The 27,263-nt window shown below is 34.9% G+C and overlaps 1 protein-coding gene across 16 annotated transcripts in view; it reads right to left on the reverse strand.

Moving 5' to 3' along the window:
• C2CD5 (C2 calcium dependent domain containing 5) overlaps nt 1-27,263 on the reverse strand; it is a 91,640-nt gene that overhangs the window by 54,299 nt on the left and 10,078 nt on the right. For 5 of the 16 annotated variants that reach the window (XM_027541516.1, XM_027541518.1, XM_027541521.1 and 2 more), the window contains exons 3-11: nt 24,242-24,328; nt 22,174-22,345; nt 20,035-20,130; nt 17,309-17,464; nt 15,636-15,834; nt 10,424-10,575; nt 6,939-7,130; nt 5,235-5,320; nt 4,625-4,657 (exon numbers count right to left, since the gene is read on the reverse strand). In XM_027541516.1, coding sequence (XP_027397317.1) covers nt 4,625-4,657; nt 5,235-5,320; nt 6,939-7,130; nt 10,424-10,575; nt 15,636-15,834; nt 17,309-17,464; nt 20,035-20,130; nt 22,174-22,345; nt 24,242-24,328 — 1,173 coding nt within the window. Of the gene's footprint in view, nt 1-4,624; nt 4,658-5,234; nt 5,321-6,938; nt 7,131-10,423; nt 10,576-11,601; nt 11,727-15,635; nt 15,835-17,308; nt 17,465-20,034; nt 20,131-22,173; nt 22,346-24,241; nt 24,329-27,263 lie in introns of all 16 variants that reach the window. The other 11 variants (XM_027541529.1, XM_027541528.1, XM_027541526.1 and 8 more) reach the window with 5 other exon arrangements.

The following is a 27,263-nucleotide window of genomic DNA, read 5'->3' on the forward strand; positions in this document are numbered from 1 at the left end:
GAGAATTATTGTGTGGGCTTATTTCCTCTATCAACAAGGGGGCAGCAGGAAAAAAAATCTAAATATATAAATGCAAATTAAGAAGGGAGAGGTATGTAGATGACAGCAAGGGAGGCAATCAAATTCTACAAGTTCTTCCAAGATTTATTCTCCTCTCTCTCTCTCTCTCTCTCTCTCGGACATCAAATTTGTCAACTTAGAAAAGTTCGACTCTTTGCCAGGCTCCTCTGTCCATGGCATTTTCCAGGCAATAGCACTGGAGTGGATTGCCATTTCCTTCTCCAGGGAACTTCCCGATCCAGGGATCGAACCCAGGTCTCCCACATTGTAGACAGACGCTTAACCGTCTGAGCCACCAGGGAAGTCTAGAAATGAAGAGATGCAGGCAACAGAGAAATGGTAAAGCAGAGAAAGAAAATGTACTGAAACAGCAGCCAAAGGAAAGGAGAGTTCCTGAGGCCGCTCATATGATAAAAACTGGATGCAAGAAAGGAAAACAATATCCGACCTGTCTGGCGGCCAAGATTAACGTAGCTCACTTAACCACAAGTCACTTAGCAGTAGCCTCAGCTATTCAGAACATAACTGAGAACTGGAAAGTAAGCAAAACAGAGCTCTCAACAATCAAACAAACTGTTAAAGTTGCAAGGACTAAACTTCATGTATTTCATTCCTAAGAGATCCCCATAGACTATATTCATACAATGATATACGGTAATTACAAGTGTGTAACATTACAATTATATTCTAAAATCTACTGATATCTTTTTTTTCTGGACCATAGCAGATTAAATGCAGCAAATAAAAGTTGGGAGATAAAGAGATACAGAATACTACAAGAAGCAGGCACATTAACCACAGCAAGACTACTGACTGGCTGTTTAAAGCATGGGGATATGAACTGACCATAATTCACACAGCAAAGCAACTTGGAGTCATTTAGCACACAGGCAAACAGTCCTGCACACCCCAATAACCCATGAGGTATAGTATTAAAATATATATACATGTGTGAGTGTGTGTGTGCACACACACACTCATATTCAGAAATAAATTCATTAAAATTTAAAAGTAATCTTTAACAAAGGCAAGAAAAACCTATGCTATGTAAAAAGGGAGTAAAAAAACAGTGGAAGTGGACAGGTTTGACCCAGTTGATAGGTAGAGGCCCCCTTATTTCCACCTAAATTTTTTACATATAAATTTTAAATGAGAAATGTACAGATAAGCTCATACTATTGGAAACATGAGTCTTTTGTTCAGTCTCTGAGTTGTGTCCTTAAGATCCTTAAGATTTGTTTTTAATTTAAAAATTTTAAAATTTCCTCAAACTACTATGGTAAAGCCCAAAAAGCATGTTACACTTTATCTTTATATTTAACATTTTAAATATTTTGGATAACAGACAGTGAAAATGCAAATTTTGGAAGCTAAATGGAACGTAGTACTTCCACCTAAACTTGAGAAATAAGTAAATTCCATGCTGGAAATATGCATATAAGATTTTAGATAAGATAGAAAAAGAAAATGAACCTAAATGATTTTTCTATTTGGGAGTCTCTGACCCTTCTCCCCAAACTTCAGAATATGGAAGAACAGGATGGGGAGACAGGATCTGGAGACAGCTCACTCCAGAGCTGGTCAGAGCAGAAGTAGTAGGGACCAGCTGACCTCAGAGGTGGACGATGCCCTGCCAACTTAGACTCTGTCCTAACTGTCCCCAGTTCATCCAGGCAGCACACTCCCCCAGTTTAACACAAAACTTAACCTTGGAGGGACTTCCCTGAAAGTTCAGTGCTTAGGACTGGCATTTTCACTGCAGGGGGCATGAGTTCCACCCACGGTTAGGGCTAGGATCCCGCATGCCACAGGGCGTGGCCAAAAACAAACCAACAAACTTAACCTAGAATTAAAATGGCATTGTTATTCAACCCAAACTATGATTGGCAAACAACACTTTCAGAAGAGCTTACCGCCAGGATCTCAACTGAAGGTTAAATAGCTGTCCTCCCACCAGCGTCACCAGTAACTATTACGGAGCACTTCCAATGTGCCAGTCCTGTACACAGTACCTCAAAACTAGGCTTCACAGACGTTACCATACCCTGAGATGGATGTCCTATCAAATCCAGGGTTCAGGTGAAACACTGAAATGAGGAGGCCTACACTCTCTGAGCCACAAACTTTGTCACCTGGCTTCTTACCATTGCTGGTTAAATCAATGAGTAAAAGAATTGATTTTAATCTCTAGTCCATTACTACACCTGATGAATCCATAGGCTCTCCTCCACTGAAAAGGACAGCTTCGTTAAGATCCGCCCAAGCACACCCTGCCTTCAGTGTCCAGATGGGAATGCCAGGGACCACATTTTCTCTGGAAAGCCCTTATTTTGCCCTGTGGAGCCTAGATAAGACTTCATACATTGATGCTTTGACATAAGCCAAGTGCATGCAGCATAAATCATTTAATAGCATGTGCTCAGAGGCAGGCTACTTGAAAATTCTGAGAACAAATGGAATTTTTTTTAAAGATTTAAATAGGATTTTTCTCAAAAGATATTTAATCAATTTCATTTTTTGAAATTAGAGATTTTTTTATTATCCCAAGACACCACAGAAAACTTTCTAGATACAAAACTCCCCACTAGGTTCCTACAATGATTTATCATATAATTTTATCCCTACTTCAAAAAAGATCATAATTTATCAAAAGAATCCATTTTAAATCTAAGTTTTCCAAAGTGGGTTCCTAACAGGCATTTTAAATGGAAGGACTTCATGGTAAAATACATTTGGGAAATACTAAACTAAACTAAGTCAATTAGGATTCTTTATTGAAGAAAAATATACATTCCAGAATCTAAAAAGTAACTTCATTTTTCTGGCAAGTTAAAAAAGAATCATATTGGAAAAATAAATCTATTTGCTTCACAGCAAATACTTCACAGGCAGAACCTTAATCTAAACTTTTACCTCCCAATAATCTGATACCAATTACCACGATCTTGTCAATTCATTTTTTAATGCTTTTGTGAGGAAGAAAAAAGCACTTTTATTTTTGATAACTGCTACTTGAGTAACTCAAAATAAAAGACGATGGACAAATAAAGTTCCTCTTTTCCACAAGAAACAAAAGGCCATATAATATATTAAGGGTAGCAAGGGGCAGAAGTGAATATTTTAAAAATGAATATATAAAATAATAAGTAGATCATATGTTCAACTTGATCTAGTGTTCAACTTGGCAGAGTTAAAGCATAAGTGACCACATATAGGAAGAATTCTACATTATTTCTGCACAAATTTTCCCATACTGATGGCAGCCACAGGTAAATGGGGAAGCCAAGCATGACAATGCTTTTTCTACCCATTATGTACACAGGGTAGAGAGGGAGGCTCACACATACAACTCACTGCCACTGCAAGGTTTGATAATGTAAATATATTGCCAACTAAGGTTTACAGAGTGGTAAACGAAAACTATAGACCTCCACATCTCTGCTGCTAATGCCTCGAGGATTATCTAGTAATGTATGTCTAATGTGTTAATGCGCCCAAAAGTTTAAGAATGTTTGAAAGCATATTTGAAAACATAAATTTTATCCAAACTAAATCCAAAACCTTTTCAATGATTAGTATTTCTTTTGTCTTTTAAAACTAGGTGCTTTTTAAAGCTCTTAGTACAGACAGGAGAGTCACGGACTCAACACACAGGCAAAGTCTCATTATATCAAACGTCAAGGCAAGTCAAGTTTCTCTGTTCATGTGAATTCTAGAATGGTAATTAGATTACAGAAAATATTCCCAGCGTAAGGGACTCCAGAAAATGTAAAACTGGGAGGGGGTAGGCAATAAGAGTTCTCTGGCCTAAAAACTGTAAGTGACACACACACTTTAACTCTGATCCTCTTCCCCACGCTGTTAGTCTTTCTTTATATTTGGTTTCAATGTATAGTTTGAATGTTTAGGTGAGCTACTTGATGGCAGCCGTTGGCACGATATGCCTGCCGATGTAAGAGTAGTAGCTCAAAGGCAAAGAACCAGGTACCACCCAAGTCCTACCAAAGTCCCAAGTTTAGTTCAGCTCTGTTCTCTCCAGACTTTCATAACAGGCAAACTGCACGCATAGATACTTTCAGCACACGGAAAGGAAGTCTAAAAAAATTACTTGTTGTATTGTTTATAATAATAGCATCTGAAAAACACTCTTGTTGAAAGCCAACTTCTAGCAAATAAATACCTTTGTTTTATAAAATGCATCCTTTTACAGGCATTTGATATGTTTCATCTTTTTTTTTTTACTGTAGTATAAAACGGAACATGTAAAAGAAAATTCTGTAAATGCTTGTAACTTCCAAATCAGACATAATGAAAGCTATGGAACTGTGCCTTAAAATAACTGACATGACATATAAAACCATGCACTGTATTAGTTAGGGGGGAAAAAAAAATGAGTCTCATAGTGCCATTAAATTAAAACAAAAAACAAACAATTTTGCATTATAAAAAGAAAAAAAGCTGGCAACATTTGTTAAATGCTTAAATAAAACTTAAATGACCAAGATTAAAACTAGAAAAGCTACCAATACATGAAATAGGCTCTCACACATGTTCAGAAACATACCCGCCTTCTACAGAACCTATGAGGCGATCCTCCCTTAGCAATGAAGTTTATACAAAAAAATAAAGAGAGAAAATCATCCAAACACTTTAGCTCTTCATACAACATATTTAATTAAATAAATTTACAGTACTTAATACAGATGTATTCACATACTGAACAATCATATTATCTACGTTAATCTGTAAAAATATGGAATCTGCATTTCTTAATCCCAAAGAGACTGGCCACTGATAAAATTCATCTCAGCAAATCTATATTAATATACTAAAGAATTATTTTTAATACAACACTAATAAACTTTTTTCTAGAAAATTATCCACTATTTCCTTTTATATATTAAACTCTAATGTAAAATTAGAAATGATTTCATTATTCAGTGGATATTTCCAAACAGACTATTTCTAATATAACTTTGGGAGATAAGACCAAAATAGTTATAGAATTATTCCAAATTAAAAGTAATCATTTATAAGCAAATTATTATGATACCTTTTGGACTGAAATTATAATATTAATCAAAACTAGTATATGGAAACAAGTAAGTACATAGAAGCATGAGAATAAAATCATATTAACAGTGTAAGAAGAAAGAATATTGAGTGAACCTTACCCTCTGTTCCAATGCTGATTGAGTCTGTTGTCTTAAAAGAGCTTTAAAGGGCCCCCCTTCTTTTCCAGCACTACCACTTCCCATTCCTACAGAACATCAGTATGTAAATAACGACCAAAAACAACTAGAGACATAGAAAGTTTAATTGCATTTATCTTCATAAACATCATGAACAAAATCTGTTAAAAACAAAAATCTAAACATTTTAAGTATTTGTGATGGCAACTAAGCACATACTCTTTTTTATTCACAAGGTTTTCTTTAGAAGCAAGATGTCAAAATTCTGATCACAGTGAGTGTGGACTTAATTTATTCTAAAAATCATTTTTAAAATTACATTAAGGTGATAAACTTTTTTATGTAATATTCAATTTTCAAAGCTGAATCTTCTAATAAAAAAATCAATGTAATATCAATTATTTATACCCTGCTAACAAGTGAAAAGTACTAAAAGAAATAAGAGAAACATTAAATGTTTGTTTCAAACTAAATATATATATAGAGAAAGCACTAATTGAGCTTAAAATATTCCAAAATTCTCTAAGGAGTATGAATTTTAGGCAATTTTGAAATATAGTCACATCTATTTTCTGATAATTTTGCATTCATAAACATAATATTCATTACAAAATAGCACTAATATTCATATCATAACACTCATTTGCAAAAATTGGCATAAAGTTTTTAAAAACTAAAAATTGCAGACATAGAATAGACACATCACAAATGTACATGGTTATGGATGAAAGAATTACATTTCCCAAGCTCTTAGACGTATTTATTTTTAAGGCATAAGTTTAAATGTCTTTCCTTATTTTGTTCTTTTGATAGTACTAATAGACCAACTATGGTCAAAGAATTAAAGAAAGCAGGGGGCAGGTGAGAAGCCAGTGCTCTACAAACTAAAATTAATAATTTAGTCCCACCTTTTAAATCTGAAGATACATGCAAGCATATTTACTACAATGACTTAAGAAAGGAACTAATTTACTTTTATATTTTTAGCTGTTCTTGGATAAGGAAACAAAGTTAGCATGTGTATAGTCCCATTTTGTTCTTTAAAAATTAAAAAGAAATGTATTTTTCTTGTAGTAACCTAAACATAATTTTTAGAGACTATACAATACTAAACACAGAAACAAAACTAAGATCTTCATATGAAGCATATTGAAAGCCATGAAATAAAATGTAATTTGGTAGAGATAAACGAAATATCAGAAAATAGAGCAGAATAACTTGAAAATTAATGCAATGGACAAGAAAAAAAATAGATAATGAAAGAATATCACTAAAATGAGACTTAAACTGATTCAAACAGAATAATTTACTAATGTAACCATATGGTTTAGCAACATGATGGCATAGGTCCAACGTGAATGGAGTTGGTGTGAAGGGAAAGAAAGTAAAAGCATCTAGAACAGAAATTCTAGTAATGAGAACCTAATAATTACTGGAAATATGCAGCTCTAAGCACTTAGACATACAATTTTTAATACATAAGATTATTTAGCAGAATATCCATAATTATCCATCAAGTAATCCTCAATCGTGTTCTCATGGTAATTTTACTGTCTGCCAATAAGAAAAATAAGAAATACATCCTGTGTCAAATACTCAATACTTCTGTATAGTATGAAATAATTAATTTTTTTCAAAAATGATTTCGAATAAAGGGATTAAAAAGCTGACATAATATGATCCTACCAGAAGCAGCCAGGAACAGCTCTTCACTGAAAGAAACACTTTTCCTCAGAACTGGGCTGACAAGGCTAGAAGGATGAGGGGGAAGGCTAGATTCCGAGAGGAGGAGACAGGACTTTTTAAGATGAAGGGACCCACAAGGGAGAGAGGGGGAGCTGGGACACAGGTAAATCCTAGGCCCCTGTGGGTAAGGTGCTGTGGAGGAAAGTAGCAGAGAAAAGATGCAGATTCAGAAGATGACCAGAAAATGCAGGATAAGGAAAGCAATGGTGAAGCAAAACGTAACAGTAAAATGAACTGTAAAATGCGTACACAAATTACAGTAAGCATATGAAGTCATTAGCAAGATCATCTGTTCAACGTAATAGAAATAAAAGGCATAGTCTAAAACTTAACAAAACCTTTACAAACTCTGCACTCATTAAACATTTTTAAATCAATCAACAGGATTTTATGCCATTCTGATTACTTTTAGCTGACTCCTTAAAAACATTTAAATTACTTCCCATTTTTTTGCTTAAGACTGTTTAAGATCAAAATGTATCACATTTTTTAAAGCCAGAAATTTGTTGTCTCAAATACAAAAACCTTTTTAAAGAGGTAAGAGTATAGTTCTTCCAATGTTACTAGCTAAAACACATGACTTATGAGTATTTTAATTGAATTTAAAAAAAAATCAAACACCTGCTACCACATTAAGCAGATAGCCATCATTAAGTTTAAATAAATACAATATTAACTACCTTCTGTCATGCTTCAGGATGTATGTTAATGCTTTTCTTTTTCCTCTAAAATTTTAAATACTCAAATCTGATCATAGCACTGTTTGCATTTACAAAGATCTGAGTACCTGAGAGTCAAAGGAATATGCTCTGAACCACAAAAAACACACATGGCAAAAAGCCTGATCAAAAAAAAGTAAAAATTAGCTTGAGTCAGATGTCACATCAGTATCTTAACACTAGCATTCTAAAATTCCACTTCTCCTAGTTGAATACTTGAAAAAAAAACATGAAAATAAAATCTGGTAAAATGTCAAAAAATAAAAATCTACAGAAATAAGTGTGAAATTTTTTTAAAACAAGACTCATCTGAAGGTGGATGAGAGCTTTATCTACAAACAGAAAAACAACTTTCTCAGTCTAAGTTCTATTAACTTTATTCTATTCTGTTTTTGTTTCCCAATGTACATATAATTATCAATCATGAGCAACCAATCTATCATGAAATACATGCTGACCTACAGCTCTAGAAATTTTAGAACATTCACAGTTTTGGCACTTTCAATCTCCATGAAAAATAGGAATACTTCCTAGTGGCTCAGACGATAAAGAATCTGCCTGCAATGCAGGAGACCTGGGTTCAATCCCTGGGTCAGGAAGACCCCCTGGAGAAGGGAATGGCAACCCACTCCAGTATTCTTGCCTGGAGAATCCCATGGACAGAGGAGCCTGTCGGGCTATAGCCCATGCAGTTGCAAAGAGGCAGACAGGACTGAGCAACTAACACTTTCACTTTCACTTTTTCAGAAGTATTAAGGACCCATGATTAGGACAAGCACCTAAAAACTGTTAATATCCTATGAAAATGCAACTGATGTAGTGAATAGTTACAGGCAAAACAAAATAATTTACTTAGAAGCAGCTTATATAGAAATACATGAGAACAATACTTTTTTTGTAAATGAATTTTTAAAAACCAAAAATTTGGAGCTAGAAAATACAAAAAAAGTTTCCATTGATAATACAATTGATTGCCTACTAGAAAGCTAAGGGAATAGAAGTCTGGTTTGGTTAATTTATTACTTGACAATCTTCACTAGATTTGGTTTTCCTGATCAATTAAAAAGAAACAGAAAGACAAAGGAAAATACTTTAAAAAATGTGTCTGTAGCATGGCAAAAAAAAGATAAGGAATACTGAAAAGTGGCTTGGAATACAAAAATGAACAAGCAGTGGACAAAGTCTCAAAAAATTAAGAAACTACTCATCAAATGTTATGCTACGTCCTTATTGTTTTGATATTATGAATCTCAAAGCCAGAATCTTATTCTTTACTTAAAAACAAAATTTAAAAAAACAAAACAAAAAAAAACACCCCCAATTCCCTACAATTTCAATGATTCTGTTTTTAATGACACCAATATGGTTAAGACGCCACATTCCACAGCATCCATTACTATCAAATATCACATTTTTTTGTTTTTGTTCATAGTTATACATGTAAAAATAAAGTAATGCTTTTCAAAGAATTAGGTATTAATAATTATCTTCTTTACATTTTGTGACTACATTTATAAAAAATAATATTGTGTCTGGTGGTGGTGGTTTAGTCACTAAACTGTGTCCAACTCTTGTGACCCTATGGACCCTAGTCTGCCAGGTGCCTCCACCCATGGTATTTCTCAGGCAAGAATACTAGAGTCTGCTGTTATTTCCTTCTCTAGATATTATGACTACAGGCTTTTTAAAAACACCCTATCTTTACTTTGAAAGTAGCACTGGTTCTAGAATTAGATTTCTTCTCCTTATTTTCATAAAATCTTCTCCTTATTTTCATAAAATCAAAAATTTCAAATAAAAATTTCATAAAATTTTCTAAATTTCTTGTCTAACATAAAAATAGTTACTAAAGATTACAAATTAAAAATAACACATGAACTAGGCAAAACGTTTTCCTCAATCTGTCAAGGAAACTCCCAAACATGCTATTTGCAAAAACTGCAAACGATTAACTTTTAAATGTTTCATTTATCTTTTATTTTTCTTAAGAATATTAATTTGATGATTTAAATAAGCTAATTTTATTTTAAGGCATAAGAAACTAATTTGATTCATTAATCAATTTTTATCATAAAACATATTCACAAAACTGAGAGATCAGCAAAATACAAACAGGAGAGGGAAAAATTATAAATTTCATATACTGAGAAATATGCAAGAATAAGTAAAGCATAAATGCTATTTTCTAACCTAGAGAATATGACTAGCAAAACCATACATTTTAAATAAAAGCTAATAAATATATATACTCCAGTATAACAATATCAGCTGTTCTTAAGGTTTTTTTCATAATAAAATCTTAGAATTAAATTTCAAAATAGAAACAATGAATTCAAAACTGTTTATACTGCATGAGGAACTGGACTGCAAGCTACTAGTGTTACTTTCTATTCAAATGCTTTGAGATGTTATTCCTCTTAATTTGAGCATGAAATGAAAAATACCTACATGCAAAAATAAATCCTGGACTTCATATCTAAACTATAGTTAAATCAACAAAATGTCATGCTTTAAACAAAATAACTTCTGAACTATACAAAGTTTTCACATTTTAATTGTAATCACTGAAAATGATCAGTATTTCCATTAGCTTTTAACTTAAATGCCAAAAACAGGAAGAAAGGCTTGGATGGAAAGCTAATAAGGAACAAAAAACAAATTTGGAAAATAAAAGAACAAAAGAAAAGGTGAGTGGAAGTGCCTTACCAGTTTTGGGTGTCAAACTCAAATCTGTGTCAGAAGAAGAGGACTGTCGACTGTAGGACTTGGAAGGTGAAAAGGAATAAGTTTGGTTTTTCAGAGGGGTTGAGGGTCCTGATGAGTGAGTATTGGGATTGGGATCTTCATTGAAGGGAATCCTGCCAGAAGAAGGTGGAGAAATATTAAGCAATCATGTGCCAAAGGACCTGACAGAGGCAGCATGATCCAAACACCAGGGAAGGATTGGGGCAGGGCCAGTAGTCATTTCTTAAATGTGGAGCTGGGTCTGAGGCCAAAGGCATCCAACTGTTGTTTAACCATTCACCATTCTCCAGATAAGTAATTATCTGCATTGAAACAGTTAATAAGCCAAGGGAAAAAGCAAAAAAGCATGAAATGGCAGACTCAAGGGGTAAAAAAATATTAAAAGAAGAAATAAACAAAAAGGATCAATACATGATTAAAAATATTTTCAAACAAACAATGCTTTTTTAAGTTACAAAATAAAAAATGGTGACTGCAAATGGTGTGTGTAAATATTCACAATAGTTTTTATATTTGCACACACGGGTATCTTGGGAAAAAAACATGTTTCCTTATCCTATAGCATCAAGAGTGCCACAGCTAAAAACACAGCAGAGTGGAAAATGAATATAGTTACACAGAGACATCGCATTTTACGCACAAGAGTCGCTTACCTGTTTTCCAATAGCTCTCTTCCACAGAACGAAACAGACCCTACTGTAACAAGCTTTGTACATAAAGAAAATAAGCAAATTGGAAGCTTTGGCAGCTATTTCATTTAGATTCCAATTATCTATTTTATTTCTAATGCAGAAATAATGGCAAAAATATACACTGGAAGATTCTCCCAAAACTCACAGTATCTATATGTATGTGTATATATATGTGTGTGTATATATATATACACACACACACAAGATAGGGGTCTTAGAGGATCTATGGAAGAGACTTTGGAAGCTGGAAGGACACTTTCACTTCCATGTAGTTAGAGCCTCTGCGGTGGCTAAATACAGGATTCTTCACTGCCGCTGGACTAGGAGTGAGAAAAGGAGGAAGCAAAGACTAGCAGGGGCCTGCCTACGCTACCTGCCTGCCTGCCCTCTGCAGCCACTCTGCCCGTGGCCTGCTTCCCCAGCTCTGGAGTCTGAGCAGTCTCGTACCAGTATAGATGAGAGTGGGAACAGACACAGAGAAGTTCTGAGTAAGTCGTGAGCCAGTAGCAGTGTGAATTGGGCTGTTGTGAGTCGAGCGGCATCCATGGCTTGGAGGATGAACCAGCGGAGACCTGAGGGAGTTTGTGGTCAAAGTGGAAGAAAAGAAAACAATACATACAACAGATAGCAAAGTTATGTTAAAACAGTTTAAAATGAGCTTTAGTTAGGGGAGAGGAATTATTTTTTTAATCCCTAGCATGCACAAAACAAGTTGAGATAAAAAAGAAGAGCTAGATATTAATTTGTTAGAAATCAGATTAATAAATTATGACTGTGAATAGAAAAACAGCAAGCAGAACTGTCAGTGGAATTAAATAAGAAAAAGACTATGATTTGGATTTTCAGTTACTTTAAAATGCCTGTTATTATTTTGATCATCACTGAGCTTACTGAACAGTATTTCAGCAAGAAAATACCCATAAAAATGAAAGTCAAATATGAAGTTCTTACACGGACTTTGAAACTGAGATATGAATAATTGCTAATATAATTAATTATATTTTTCTATAAAGAAAGTTTAATAACAGAACTGTTTCTGTCTAGAATATCAAGACTGGGGTACATTAGAATATGAAAAATGACAGCATAAAGATAAATAAGTGAATAGAATGTATATATATGTATATCCAATCATCCATATTTCTGCACACCAAATATCTACCTTAAAATCAGGTTACAATGGGAAGAAAACAAAGCAAAGGAACACTACTCTTAAAAAAATAAAAACATTAAACAATATAAATGACTCTTCTGTAACTTTCAAACAGAAAATATTATTTAAACTTAAACAGAATTTATTTCAACTAAATTCTAAACTGAAACTTTGTAGGATATCAACTATATCTTGCAACAGATCACATCTATGTACATGTAAAGATACATATTTAGACCAGATACACAGATATACATTCATCTATGACATTTAAAATTTTCACAAAGAAATTTAGCTGAAAGAGCAGTTTCAATGGATGGCCAAAAAGGAGAGAAAAAAAGGCATATTATATAATTAAGAATCCTGGACTTCATATAATCAATTATTTCACTGTGCAATTCCTTCCCTTATGTTTCTCCCAATGGGGAGAAACAAATAAGTGACTATACTCTGAAAAGCTCTCATGCTCCCATTTTTTAGAATTCAAATTAATAGTAGTTTAAGAGCCCAACTTTTCCTGGCCTTTCTTCCTTTTCCATCTCCCAGTAAACATTCCCAAGTCACAGTTTGTCAAGATTCAAACATGAGTTCTCATTAACTGGCAACAGTGGTCCTTTACAGACCATCTACTTTCTGAAAATATCACTGCTTTTACTGCAGGACAAATGTTTCTGCTTTTGTTGCTAACTTAAATTTTTAAGTGTTTAATGGATAAAAATCAAATATCTCATGGGTGACCAATTTCTATACAAGCAACTAAGTGAGGTTTTGTTTTTTTCTTTCTCTGCTCCAGAGACTAATGGTTAAAAAGTATAAGAATCAGTGCCATACAGAAGAGAAACTATAACTAAAAGCTCCTAAAAAGTACTTTTTAAAAAAGAGTAGGGAATTGATAAATCATATTTAAATGCACTTTCTACCATTAAGATAGTTCAACTAGGAAACACCAAAGAGATTTATACTCTGTAATACACTAAACATCTAAAATGAAAACAAACTGATGGAGTAGAACACATGGTTAATAAAAGCAAAATAAAATGAACACTGTTAAATGTTCAAATTATTACATCGAATTAAAATCCAAGCATAGTGGAAGGAGCATCACCATAATGTATTCTTGGAGCCCTAATTCTTATTGGTCTTATATGAGAGGTTGCCTTACAAGAATATGTCAGTGGTATTTCTTAACATTAAGTCCATTCAGACAAGAACATAATCCAAATTACCTTTATCAAATTCCTGTCTAGAATCAACAAAGTTAAAATTAAATAGCAAAGTAATACAATCAGATGACTCATAAAACAATTTTAAACTAGCACCCAAACTAATTCTTTATCAAAAAGACAAAGAAGCTGGTTGAAAGTGTTTTTGTTTTTTTTTTTAAATAACATGACTTAAGTAATAAGATGCCATCAGAAAATCTTAATGAAGCCACTTAAATTCTTCATGGTGTGAATATCTGAAAATTTAAGGCAAATGGCTGCAACAAAATTAGAAAAAAGAGAAAACTTAGACAAGCTCAGGTTTACTATAAATGGAACTCTCCCTGAATGCAGGCAAAATGTATTTCTCTACTATCCATATATCATTTTAAGACAACAACAGGTACTGCAGCTTTATTTCCACTAAGTAATTTAGTGAAAAGAGGAAAACTTCAGACATCACACTTGTAAAGGCCAGGCCCCTTCAGGCAGTACAGATAAAGCAGGAGGGTGGCGGAAGGAGGAGGGACCCAGGTCTTCAAGTAAATTTGCTATGGAAAGAAAAAAATCTCAATCCCCCAAAAGGTTATACCTGCCATCTGACTTTATCTATAGCATAAGGTAGTTCACAGCTTTTTTAAGACATATTTTAAATGGAATATAAAGCAAATTCACTCAATTTATTTAAAACAATTACACATCAATACTTCTAAATAAATTAGGTAGCATACGCAATACTGTCCTCCCTCTTGTGACTAAAATTTAATTCAAATAACTAAAGGTCAGCATAAAGAAATAATTAAAAAGAGTTAAGTTGAGACAAAGAGAAAAATTTCACCTTTATAAAGACTGTTGGAAAAAACATTGTGATTGCTTTCTAGGCAACCTCTCTTTACTGCTGAACTAGGAAACATTTTGGGTTTTTTTACTACAGAACTCTGACTCCCTGATGATGAAAGTCAGAGGTCAGCACACCACACAGTACAGACCAAATCCATCTTGCCATCCATTTTTCAAAAATAAGTAAGTTTTATTGGAATGAAAGACACACCCATTCATTTGCAAACTATTGTTGGCTGCTTTCTTGCAACAACAGCAAAGTTGAGTCCTTGCTATTCCCATTCTGGTCATTTACCAAAACAAGTTTTTTGACCTGTGATCTACAAGAATCTCTAGAGCAATGGCTCTCAGTGGAAATACTATCAGCATTTTTAGTATAAAACAAGTCTTTGTTATATAAGTTGTCCCTTGCTCTGCAGAACAGGCAGCATTTCTGGTCTCCAACAGAATCATCCACCTTATCCCAGACATTACAACAGAAACTTTTCATTTCAAGTACTCCTTCTTGATAGCACCACCACCATGTTGAGAATCTCTGCCTTAAGCACAAACGATGACACATAAGCCAAATCAAGCCAACAGAAATGTTTTGTTGGATCAGATGGAGTTTTTTTTTTTAAAATGTGAGACTCTAACTTCCTAAACTTCCTAAAGGTCAAAATCAACTAAACTTCCTAAAGGTCAAAATCACCAAATTCCTTTTTTTAAAATTTTTTTTGATAAATAAAGATCAAAACTATATGTCCAGTGCATGAAATATTTACTATCTATTTACTATTTGGTCTTTTACAGAAAAAGTTTGCCAACATCTGCTCTATGTAGTGCCAGTATTCACCATTTAATTATACCCAATTATTTTATTTATATAAATTGCTTGACCTCTGTAGACACTGAAGTTTGAGACCCCTGAACAGGTCTCGTCCCTGCTGTCTATACTATGTTGCTAATAATATGCATAATTGGATTATGAGGTATGGGGTATTAACCATTTCCCATAAAACAAGTAAAATTCCCCACAATGCATAAAAGTTCATTTTATGCTTTAGGTACACAGTGCCTAAAGATGCAGAACAAGTTTAATTATACATTATTTAATATGAATTTCACAAGACAGTATAAAAAATACTAGAAAGATCTAAGTTTCAAATTGTGATAGTCATCTCTGATAAGTAAAATTGCCACAGGAAAAAATGTATTTTGAACAACTCTATTGTCCCAAATCAAATGAAAATATGTAAGCAAAAGATAAAAAGCTCCATAAGAACAATTCATCAATTCATACTTACTCCTTCATTTCTTTGGACGGGGAATTACATGCAGGAAGGAATGCTGCTGGGCTACTTAATTTATCCAGCGTACACGCTGTTCCTATGGCTCGTACTACTAACCCAGATTCGCCTTCCAGATCAAAACACTGTAAGTACCCAACAACCGCATTTCCTCTCATTTCAAGAACTTTTAAGCCAATCTTCCTCTGCAGTTCACCTACAAAAAAGGGAAGAAAATTCAGTCAGCTTTTTATCTGTATGTTTCAAAATACAAAGCTGGGTATGGTGGTGATTTGAAAGAGTTCAGAAAAATCACAGATTTTGAGAACTTGAAGGGAACCTAGAAGATTACCTGGTACATACTCCTATAGTCAAGGAGGTAAGATATTACTAGCTACATTTTACATATGTGCTAAGTAAGGTTCACTCATTCGTGCATTCATTTACTAAATAATTTCTCACCGTATACTGTGCGCCTGGCATTCTTTTCTTCTGTGCTAGAGATACAGAGGGGAACAAGAAAGATAAAGCCCTAAAACTAGTGGGATTTACATACTAGGGGGAGAAACAGATAAAAAACAAGTAAACAAGTATTATATATAATATAAATAAAATACATAGAATATACAGCACATAATATACTCTAATATATTATAAATAAATATAATAAATTATATATTTCTTAATATGTAGACTAAATACAAAAAACATTTAATTAAATTAATATATTAACAGTAACATATTAAATATAACATGCATATGCATTCAAACATTAAATATTTAAATATTTAAAATTTCATCAATTATATTAAAAAATTATAAATATTAAGTACATGTTTAATATACTTAATAATATATTAATAACTATAAATATACCTATATTTCTATTTAAATATGCAAATTTATTATAAACACATTTGTGTTTATTATCTGATATATATGAGAGAATGAATGTATGTGCGTGTGTGTGCGTATGCAGTCACACACACATACATATAAATACAAACTTTAGATGGAAATAAGTTCTTCAAAGGAAAATAAAGTAATGGGGTAAGAGTGGCAGGGGAGTAGGGGATAAAAGGAGGTATAAATTGTCAGAGAAGGACTATGAAAAGACATTTAAACAAAAAGCCTAGGGGCTTTCCTGGTGGCTCAGCAGTAAAGAATCTGCCCACAATACAGGAAAAATTATCTATTATGTAGGAGACGTGGGTTCAATCCCTGGGTTGGAAGAGTCCCTGGAGGAGGGCATGGCAACCCAGTCCAGTATTCTTGCCAGGATAATGCCATGGACAGAGGAGTCTGGTGGGCTGCAGTCCATGGGCTTGCAAAGAGTCAGACACCACTGAAGTAACTGAGCACGCACGCAAACAGGAAGCCTCAGAGAGATCACCTAAGCTCTGCATACAAATAAACACTCAAAGGAGGGAAACTACTTCCCTCTCTTCCACTTCATAAGCGCAATTTCCTTTCACCACCTAGAAAAAAGGAACCATAAGCTTCTGATTCAGATTTCTTGTTATAAGACAACAATGCACATGTGTTTAGCAGAATGGGGCCAAGGATAGGGAAACAGTCAGTTACAATTCAGTCTTCATTGTAAAGTTTTAGTAAAATGTCAAAAGGAAGTGAAGAATTCTTGAGGATTAAGTCAATCAGCCATGAAGTTATTATTATTATTTTTCAAATACCTGACATTAAAGAAATGAGCCTCTGTCTGGCCTCATTTGATGCCCTTGGCGTGCGAATTCGATCAATCCATTGATACTCTGGGTCTTCATTGACCACAAGTTCTTCTACAAATCCATGAATTATTACAGCTCTATAGCATTTTGGAATGGATGTTGCTGTTAAAAAAAATTATTTATTATGCTCTGTTTATCACAAAGTTAAATTCAACCCTTTAAAAATGTACAACTAGTTCTTACCTTGTGGATACATACTACAAGAACATCTTTGACTGTGATAACCTCAGTATAATCATAATAATACTTCCAATCAAACAACTGATTCTAATGATTCTTGATTAGAATAATATTAGAATATTATTATTCGAATAATATTAGAATAATCAAGAATCAATTGATTCTAATTGATTCTTCCAATCTATTGATTCTAATGATTATTCTTAGAAACAATAATTTTCTTTCATGAGGCTTCTCACCTTTCTCATATAAGCATAGTAGATACAAACTTTACTTTTATAATACAGAAAATAGCTACACACCATCTTAAGTAGTATTCAATACAGAATATAAAAAAAGTCAAAATTCAACTGAGCTAAGTAGGTATTATACAAAACATCAGAAAGCAAATAATGAATACCAAAAACCTCTAATTACTGGAAGCCCTTTTAAAAAGTTTAAAAACACCTCATAATGCAGCCTCAAAAATCACACCATTACCTTTCTGACTTAATCTGAGAAGTCCTACAGGTTTGTAGTTCCTAATAATCCATGGCTCCATGGCCAACTGGTTCAGTAGTCACTACACTACTTAACAGACTCATTCAATACTGAGAACAACAAAGCTCAGTGGATTTATCAAAAAGGGGAGAATTCGAGAATTCACATTTTCTCAACCAATTAAAAAAATGCCATTAATATCAACATCTGGGAAACAAATCTGATAAGGTTACATGTGTGGCGTATTTACACTTAATTCATATAGGCTGTTCAAAATTAGACAATACTGACATGGAGCCATTTGTGGTGGAGTCATTAGTTTCAAGCCATTCATGTACCTTGAAACGAACTCAATTATTTAGGCGTTTTCAACCTTGTTAGTTCAGGCTGGCTATGAATTGCCCAGAACTGATTAATTGCAACCCCATATTTCATGGCATTTGTAGGGCTCCATACCTGTAGGTGTTTATGTCGTTCTGGATAGTACCATGGTACTCCACTCCTATCTTTTAGCATCCTATACCAACATAAAATGCCACTGGATTTTTCTTTTTTGGGACAGTTAGTCAAAGCTTAATTATAGTCAGATCTTTTACACATTTGACAAAAATAACTTGTTCTAATTTATGAAAAAAATGTAATAGGCAATAAAATATTAATTTTTATAAAATAAGACAAATATGTGCAAATTATTTTAAGATTTTGTTGACTACTGGTACAAGAGTAAAACTCAAACCAGATGAGTAGCTTGCAATCTTCTCTATAAGTTAGTGTCCTGTAATTATGCTTTTTAAATAATTCTGCTTTTTAAAGCCATGTCAGACTTCTGCAAGATATACATGTCCATCCACCACAAATGGTTCCACATCTATATTGTCTGATTTTGAACAACCTATTTGAATTAGGTCTGAATATTCCACACATGTAGCCTCATCCAGTATGTTTCCCAAATGTAGATATTAATGGGATTTGTCTTCATTGATTGAGAAAGTGCAACAAGTTCTCTCCCCTCGTGTTGTCTCTGACCACTGACTACCTGCTGACATCAAGATAGCGTAGGCTATGTTCAAATACAGTATATCAGCTGTTTTATATCACAATGTTTTATATTACACATGGGCTCACACCTAGTTTAAGAATGCACTGATTTTCTTTCAGCATGTAGCCTGGATGAACTGTGGGCTCATTATATATCAGTTTGGGTTTATTCCCTTAATTATTGCATTTTGAGTTAAGACTGTACCAAATGCTAGCACACTTTGCATTCCCATATCTAATTTCTCTAAGGCTGAATTAATTTGTTGCATTGCAGGAAAAAACTTTTCACCTTTATCTTCAATCTTGTTTCCAGTCCTTCTTAAATATTTCTTATGTAGTGCTTTACCAATCAATTCTCCACCTTAAACCCAGTATCACTAAACATAAGGTTTAAGTAAATATTCTCTCATTAACATATGGATTCTTCTTTAAAAATTCTGAAAAAGATTCAAAAATCCTCACCTGTTACTCTTTCTAATGGTGTTAAGTACTGTAACCCGCAGTGACTAATGTGATTCCTTCTAATCACGCTCTGTGGGCCTGGGCGGAGGCTGGCATAGAGACTAGAGAAGTCAGGGAAGGGGGGAACAACCAAAGGCAGCCTCCCTGTAGGCCACAGGGACATCGTCATGACAACCACATGCACAGACATGCCCTACTGGATTTTTCTAGAAAAAACCTTCTATGAACTTGTGAAAATTGGCTATCATCTACTTTAAAATCAGATAAGTTTCCAGAACTACAGCAATTAGTTTTGAAAAACTAGCAATTTTCTCTTTGACATTAAGACCAAAGTATAATAGGTTTTCTGTCAGCCTTCTGAAATATTAATTTGATTTCTCACACGTAACATATTTATTAATACATTTTCATATTTATTAATATAAATATGTATAAATTAACAAAATTTCTCATATTTATTAATAAATGCATTAAATTTCCTGTCAAATGAGTAATAAAATATATTTACTTACTGCAAAAGAATTTGACTCCACATGATGACTGCCTGAATCGATTTAAATCATTGAAGAGGTCTACTTTGACAACTACATTGATTTCCCCACGGATACCTGAAATTTCAAAAGGAAAATCAAGTTTCTACCTTTAGAAAATAAAGTATAATTAAATAATCAGCAAATAAATGCCAATTAATGATTTTAAAATAATGTATCAATCATAATAGCAATGCTAACCTTGTTTCCTAATTATTTTTATTCTACAGATGCTCTAAGTAAATATTGTTCCCAACTTATTTTACCATTTTAAATATCAGTAAAAATACAGAATATGAATAATGTCACAATACACACAAATCTCATCAAATATCTTACTTCTTATAATAAACTACTATCGATGGAATTGCCAGATCAAAAACGTAAAATAGGCAAAAAGTACAAGACCGTAGGCAGAAGTATCTGCCAGTTTCTTATGAGTCCATCTGCCCTTTTAAAGAGATGACATTATTTTTAGGTTAGTGGTTCTCAACTTTTTGATCACTGGGCCCCTCTAATCTCAAAAACTATTGAGGATCTCAAAGAGTCTTTGTCTATGTGGGTCAAAACCTATCTTCAATATTTACCATGTTACAAATCTAAACTGAGAATTCAGAAAAATATTTACTTATTACTTCATTTAAACAGGAAATCTATGTCAAAATAAACATTTTTATAAAAATAACTATATTTTGAAAAACAAAAAAATGTTTAATGATAAGAATGGCATTACATTTTTTCGAACCTTTATAGTGCGTAACTTAATGAAATATTTAGATTCTCATTTCTGCTCTGCATTCAGTGTGTGGTAACATGATATTATCATCAGATCAGATCAGTCGCTCAGTCATGTCCGACTCTTTGCGACCCCATGAATCGCAGCACACCAGGCCTCCCTGTCCATCACCAACTCCCGGAGTTCACTCAGACTCACGTCCATTGAGTCAGTGATGCCATCCAGCCATCTCATCCTCTGTCGTCCCCTTCTCCTCTTGCCCCCAATCCCTCCCACCATCAGAGTCTTTTCCAATGAGTCAACTCTTCGCATGAGGTAGCCAAAGTACTGGAGTTTCAGCTTTAGCATCATTCCTTCCAAAGAAATCCCAGGGCTGATCTCCTTTAGAATGGACTGGTTGGATCTCCTTGCAGTCCAAGGGACTCTCAAGAGTCTTCTCCAACACCACAGTTCAAAAGCATCAATTCTTCGGCGCTCAGCCTTCTTCACAGTCCAACTCTCACATCCATACATGACCACAGGAAAAACCATAGCCTTGACTAGACGAACCTTTGTTGGCAAAGTAATGTCTCTGCTTTTGAATATGCTATCTAAGATACCTCTAGAAAGCTCCATTGTACCCTCCTAAGAAAATGAGGCTAAAAATGGCAAATGACATACATGTAAGTATCATGCCGAAAACAGTTCTCATCTCACTTCTCAGGGCCTGTGAAAGTATCTCAGGGACACACAGATGTCCCTAGACCATACTTTGAGAACTTTACTTTAGGTAACAAAAAGCCTTTGAACACTTTTCTTCCTTTCAAGAATTTTTACAAAGTTTCAAAATCATTCATTTTAAAGTATGCTTTAGAAACAGAGTACTAATATTAGATGATTTTCAAATGATGTATTTGCTTATTATATTGCACAAATTCAGCAAGCATTATTCCAAATTACGGTCAGAAAAGTTACAACTCTACCAACAATACATACTACCACATGTCTATTAAAACAAGTCATATTTTTAAAAAAACCAAATTTAGCACAAAAGTCTTTAAGATAAATTAAAAGATTGTGAGGACTTCCCTGTGGTCCAGTAATTAAGTATAGGCCTGCCAATGGGGACATGGGTTCAAATCCCTGGTCCAGGAAGACCCCATATGACACCCAGGGCAACACCCATGCACCACAACTGCTGAGCCTGAGCTCTGGAACCCATGAGCCACAACCACTGAAGCCCGGGCACCTGGAGCCCATGCTCCATAACAACAGAGAAGCCCTCACTTACCTCAACTAGAGAAAAGCCCACGCAGCAACAAAGACCTGGCACGACCAAAAATAATTTTGAAGATTTAATTTTTTAAAAAACATCGTGACTTATTTTCTTAAAATGTACTGCTTACCGTGAATGGTATCATAAATTGGAAACCATCCTGAGATGACAGTTGCAGCCTCACTGTAGAGTAAAGGATCAATGTCAATGTACACTTTACCAATGGCATCGTTTGCACTATATGTATCATGGTCAAGAACTGTGATCTGGAGAGGTTCATCTTGTAAATCTTCATCATCCACCTAAAAAAGGATACTTTAAAAGTTAAATCTTATAATAAAAATATAATAAAAATCTTCATTACCATAAATGTATGCATAATGTAGAAGATTACTTATCTCTGGGGAAAAAAAAATCACACAGATTTATCTCCAAGTAAAGGTAGAGAGACTAGTCATCAGAGAAATGCAGAAGAAAACCAATGAGATACCACCTCACATTTACATTCTTTGTATTAAAATGGTCATCAAGTCTGGTGAAGTCTACCTCAAAAATCTACATATCTTCCTTTGGTACAGTTCAAAGTAAAAAAATGCAAATGAGCCTTAGCCATAAGAAATCAAACTCACCTCATTCATAATAAAAATGCACATTAAAATTATATAATAATGTATATAATTTATAGGATAATTTATATAATTAAATTATCCTTCCTATTAGGATGACTTACATTTTTAAAATAAATAAATATGGACAAGAATATGGAAAAACTGAAACTCTCAAGACATGCTGGTGGGAATGCAAAATGGTGCAACCACTGTGGAAAAGTTTGTTCTTTAAAAAGCTAAATACAGAAATTACCATATGACTCACCCACTCCACTTCTAGGTATATATCCAAAAGAACTGAAAACAAAGATTCAAACAGATCCTTGTATACCAGTGTTCACTGGTGTGGCATTAGTCACAACAGCCAAAAGGCAGAAACAAATCCAAGTGTTCAACAACAGATAAAGAGAATAAACAAAATATGGTATGTTCATAAGATGAAATATTATTCCGCCATAAAAAGAAATGAAATTTGGATACACACTGCACAACACAGATGAACCCTGAAAACATCATGTTAAGTGAAAGAAGCCACACACAAAAGGACAAATACTTATGATTCCACTTACATGAAATACTTACATAGGCAACTTCAGAGACAGAGAGTAGATGAGAGGCTACAAGGGGCAGGGGAGAGGAGGGCATAGGGAGTTGGTGCTGAATGAGTGGTTTCTCTGAAGTGATCAAAAAGTTTTGGAAATAGTGGTGATGCTTGCGTATCATTGTATGCAGGTAAATGCAATTAATGCTGTTGTATTGTACACTTAAAAATGGTTAAAATGGTAATATTTATGACATATTTTTAGAAAATTCAAAAACTTTTAATCTATACACAGTGCATATGTGATTTTTGGTATATGCTAAAATCCAGAGGAAAATTATTACATAATAATATAATACCTTTTTAATCTGGGCTCTCCTATTCATACACCATTTTTCTAAACTGTAACATAATTTTTTTGAAAATTCAATATTCGTAGGGCTTCCCACAGAGAAATCAATGGCACCCCACTCCAGTACTCTTGCCTGGAAAATCCCATGGACGGAGAAGTCTGGTAGGCTGCAGTCCATGGGGTCGCTAAGAGTCGGACATGACTAAGCGACTTCACTTTCACTTTTCACTTTCATGCATTGAAGAAGGAAATGGCAACCCACTCCAGTGTTCTTGCCTGGAGAATCCCAGGGATGGGGGAGCCTGGTGGGCTGCCATTGGGCTGCCATCTCTGGGGTCGCACAGAGTCGGACATGACTGAAGCGACTTAGCAGCAGCAGGGCTTCCCAGCTGGCACTAGTGGTAAAGAATATACCTGCCAATGCAGGAGATGCAGGTTTGATCACTGGGTTGAGAAGATGCCCTGGAAGATGCAACCCACTGCAATAATCTTACCTGGAGAATCCCATGGGCAGAGGCCAATGGGGCCAAAAAGAGACACAATTGAGTGACTGAGCACACACACCGGAAATATTTTCCTGGTGTACAAAAACTACATTACCTGAAATAAAAGGTAGTGCAATCATTCCTGGGGAGAGGAGAAAAAAGGGTCATATCAAAAATACACACACAAAAAATGCTGACATTTAAAAACTTACCTCAAATTTAAACCACTCTGAATTCCACTGAGGGTTGAGGGACTTGAGATACACATCTGTTTTAAAGGTAGTATTACCAAATTTTACCTAAAAACAAATGAGAAATAATTCAAATATAAAGATCAAAAATTTGAATAAAAATAAAATTTAACGTCAGCTAAGCAATGGGAAGATTAACCATGCAGGGGGAAAAAGACAACTATCCCTGAGATGAAAGGGGAGAAAATAGGATAGGCCCAGGTAAGTTGATAGATTACACCTGGGAACAAGGGCTCGCCCACTGTTCTGTTTGACTAGCTCTGCCGATCCCTGGGTCAGGAAGATCCCCTGGAGGAGGGCATGGCAACCCACTCCAGTATTCTTGCCTAGAGACTGCCCAAGGACAGAGGAGCCTGGTAGGCTACAGTCCACGGGGGTCATAAAGAGTAGGACACAACTGAGTGATGAAGCACAGCACGGCATGGGGAAATTAAAATCAGACCATTATGTCAGTGTGAGAGCTTCCCTGGTGGCTGAGTCTGTAAAGAATCCACCTGCAATGCAGGAGACCCAAGTTCAATCCCTAGTCGGTAAGATCTCCTGGAGAAAGAAATGGCAACCCACTCTACTATTCTTGCCTGGAAAATCCCAGGACAGAGGAGCCTGGTGGGCTACAGTCCATGAGGCCACAAGTGTGGGACAAGACTTAGTGGCTAATCCACCACCAAGTCCGTATGGAGGAAGTACTCAACACGGCGTTCACTAAACAGGAGCTTAAACAAAAGAGGAAAGTCTTAAGGGTGGAGGACCAGCAAAACAAATCAGAAGGTAAAAAGGACAACTGTCTTACCAGCTTATCAAGGGAATCCAGAACTACAGACTATTATTACAAGAACTTGGTAACATATACTCCCCTATTTTCTTACTTCCTCATATTTGTTATTTTTTTTAATCTTTACTTGTGTATACATCGGTTCAGTTCAGTCGCTCAGTCGTGTCCGACTCTTCGAGACCCCATGAATCGCAGAACGCCAGGCCTCCCTGTCCATCACCAACTCCCGGAGTTCACTCAGACTCATGTGCATCGAGTCAGTGATGCCATCCAGCCATCTCATCCTCTGTCGTCCCCTTCTCCTCCTGCCTCCAATCCCTCCCAGCATCAGTGATCAGCAATAACTATGGTCATTATGGGTTTTATGTTCCTACGTCAGGGGACAATAAAAGGGGTTGGATGGGGAGTCTATCTGGTTTCACAGTCAGTCTTGGTGGGCACTAAATCAAAAAGAAAAAGTAAATAAGGAAATGAAGAAGATGGAAAGCAGGCTAAATCCCTGGGACATTTCTAACAAAGAATGGAGATTGTGAAACCTTAGACTGGACTTGAGAAGCGGTCAGGAAGCTTAAGAGCAAAACAGATAAGAAACTACTTCCTAGACTGTCTCATCTTTCCTAAATTTGATCTTGCCAAGCTCTTTCCCAGTTCTATCAGTTTTCACCAGTGTGTATGTCCCACCCTCAAAATTCACTAAAGGTTTATCCCAATACCCAATAAAGAATTTTGCACATTGTAGATACTCAGGAAATGCTGGTTCAGTCAGATTACCCATGAAATCTCCTTTCCTCCCTGACTGACAATCCTACTTTTGGTATTATAATGCTGGCAGACATTAATGTTTAATCAGTCCAGAAAATATTCTAAAAGCAAAATACCCAAAACTATAGTCATTATCTTCGTACATTTCATCACACAATTTGAATTATCAGGGATGATACCCACCATTTTGTACCTAGGTAGTTGCATCAGAGGGTAGAAAAAGTTTAAGAAATTACACAAAAATAGTAAGTTCTTGCATGGTGAGTGCGCTTAGTTGCTCAGTCGTGTCCCACTCTGCGATCCCATGAACTGTAGCCAGCCAGGCTCCTCTGTTCATGGAATTTTCCAGGCAAGAATACTGATTTGCCATTTCCTACTCCATCAGGCTTGGTAAGGACTATGATAAATAAGAAAACTGAGAAAAAGGATTTGCCAACATGTCACAAACAGCTAATTTCCTTGATTTCTAACAAGTTCCTACAAAGCAATAAGAAAAAGATCAATAAACCAACTGAAAAAAAGAAATTCAAAGAAATGGAACGTAGACGTCTTTTTAATATATCAAAAGATGAAAACAAACTAAACCAACACGTTGACTGCTTGGGTTGGTAGAGGTCCAAAGTCCTAAAAAACAGTGTGAGTGTTTCATACTCGTACTCTTGTTGCTGTAAGTGCAACTCTGAACAATCTTCACAAAGTGCAATCTGACAATAGTTATCAAAATGTTAAATGCCCATACCCTTTAAACTCATACAGAGATGCACAATGACATATACAAGCAGCATGATGGTGGCAAATGACTGGAAGTAACCTAGATGTCCATCAATTGGGAACTGGCTAAATCAAGTATGGGAAAGCTGCATGATGCAGTGCTAAAGAGAAAAACGAAGCCGTTCTCCAAACACCTAGTACAGAACAATGTCTAAGGGCCCAGGTTTGATCCCTGGTCGGGGAACTAAGATCCCACATACCACGACTAAGCCCATGTGCTGCAAGCAGAGAAGTCTGTGTGCTGAACCAAAGAGCCCAGTGCAGCCAAAATAATTTGAATTTAAAAAATTTTTCAAAAGGAACAATGTCTATGATACATCTCTACTGCAGGGCAGTGTGTATGGTATTCTTTGTGGAGGAAAAAAATGACAAAATGTCATAAGGCATATGACATATGCCTATATGTGCACGCATTATTTCTGGAAGGATATACAACAAATGTTAACAGAGGCCACTGAACAGAACAAAACAGATCAGTTGAAGGAGAGGCAATGAGAGGCTGACTCATTTTGCACCTGCTGGAATTTTGACATGCATGTATATTACCTATTTTTTAAATGGGCTATTTTAAAAGTCAAAAACATCAAAAATAAATTCAAATGGCAAAAACTCTGTTTAGATTCGAATTACAGAACTCTGGATTCACATCCAGGAATTTATCCTCAAGTAGTACTTTCA

Source organism: Bos indicus x Bos taurus, chromosome 5, assembly GCF_003369695.1.
Source record: "Bos indicus x Bos taurus breed Angus x Brahman F1 hybrid chromosome 5, Bos_hybrid_MaternalHap_v2.0, whole genome shotgun sequence".
In the NCBI taxonomy this organism is placed as follows: Eukaryota; Metazoa; Chordata; class Mammalia; order Artiodactyla; family Bovidae; genus Bos; species Bos indicus x Bos taurus.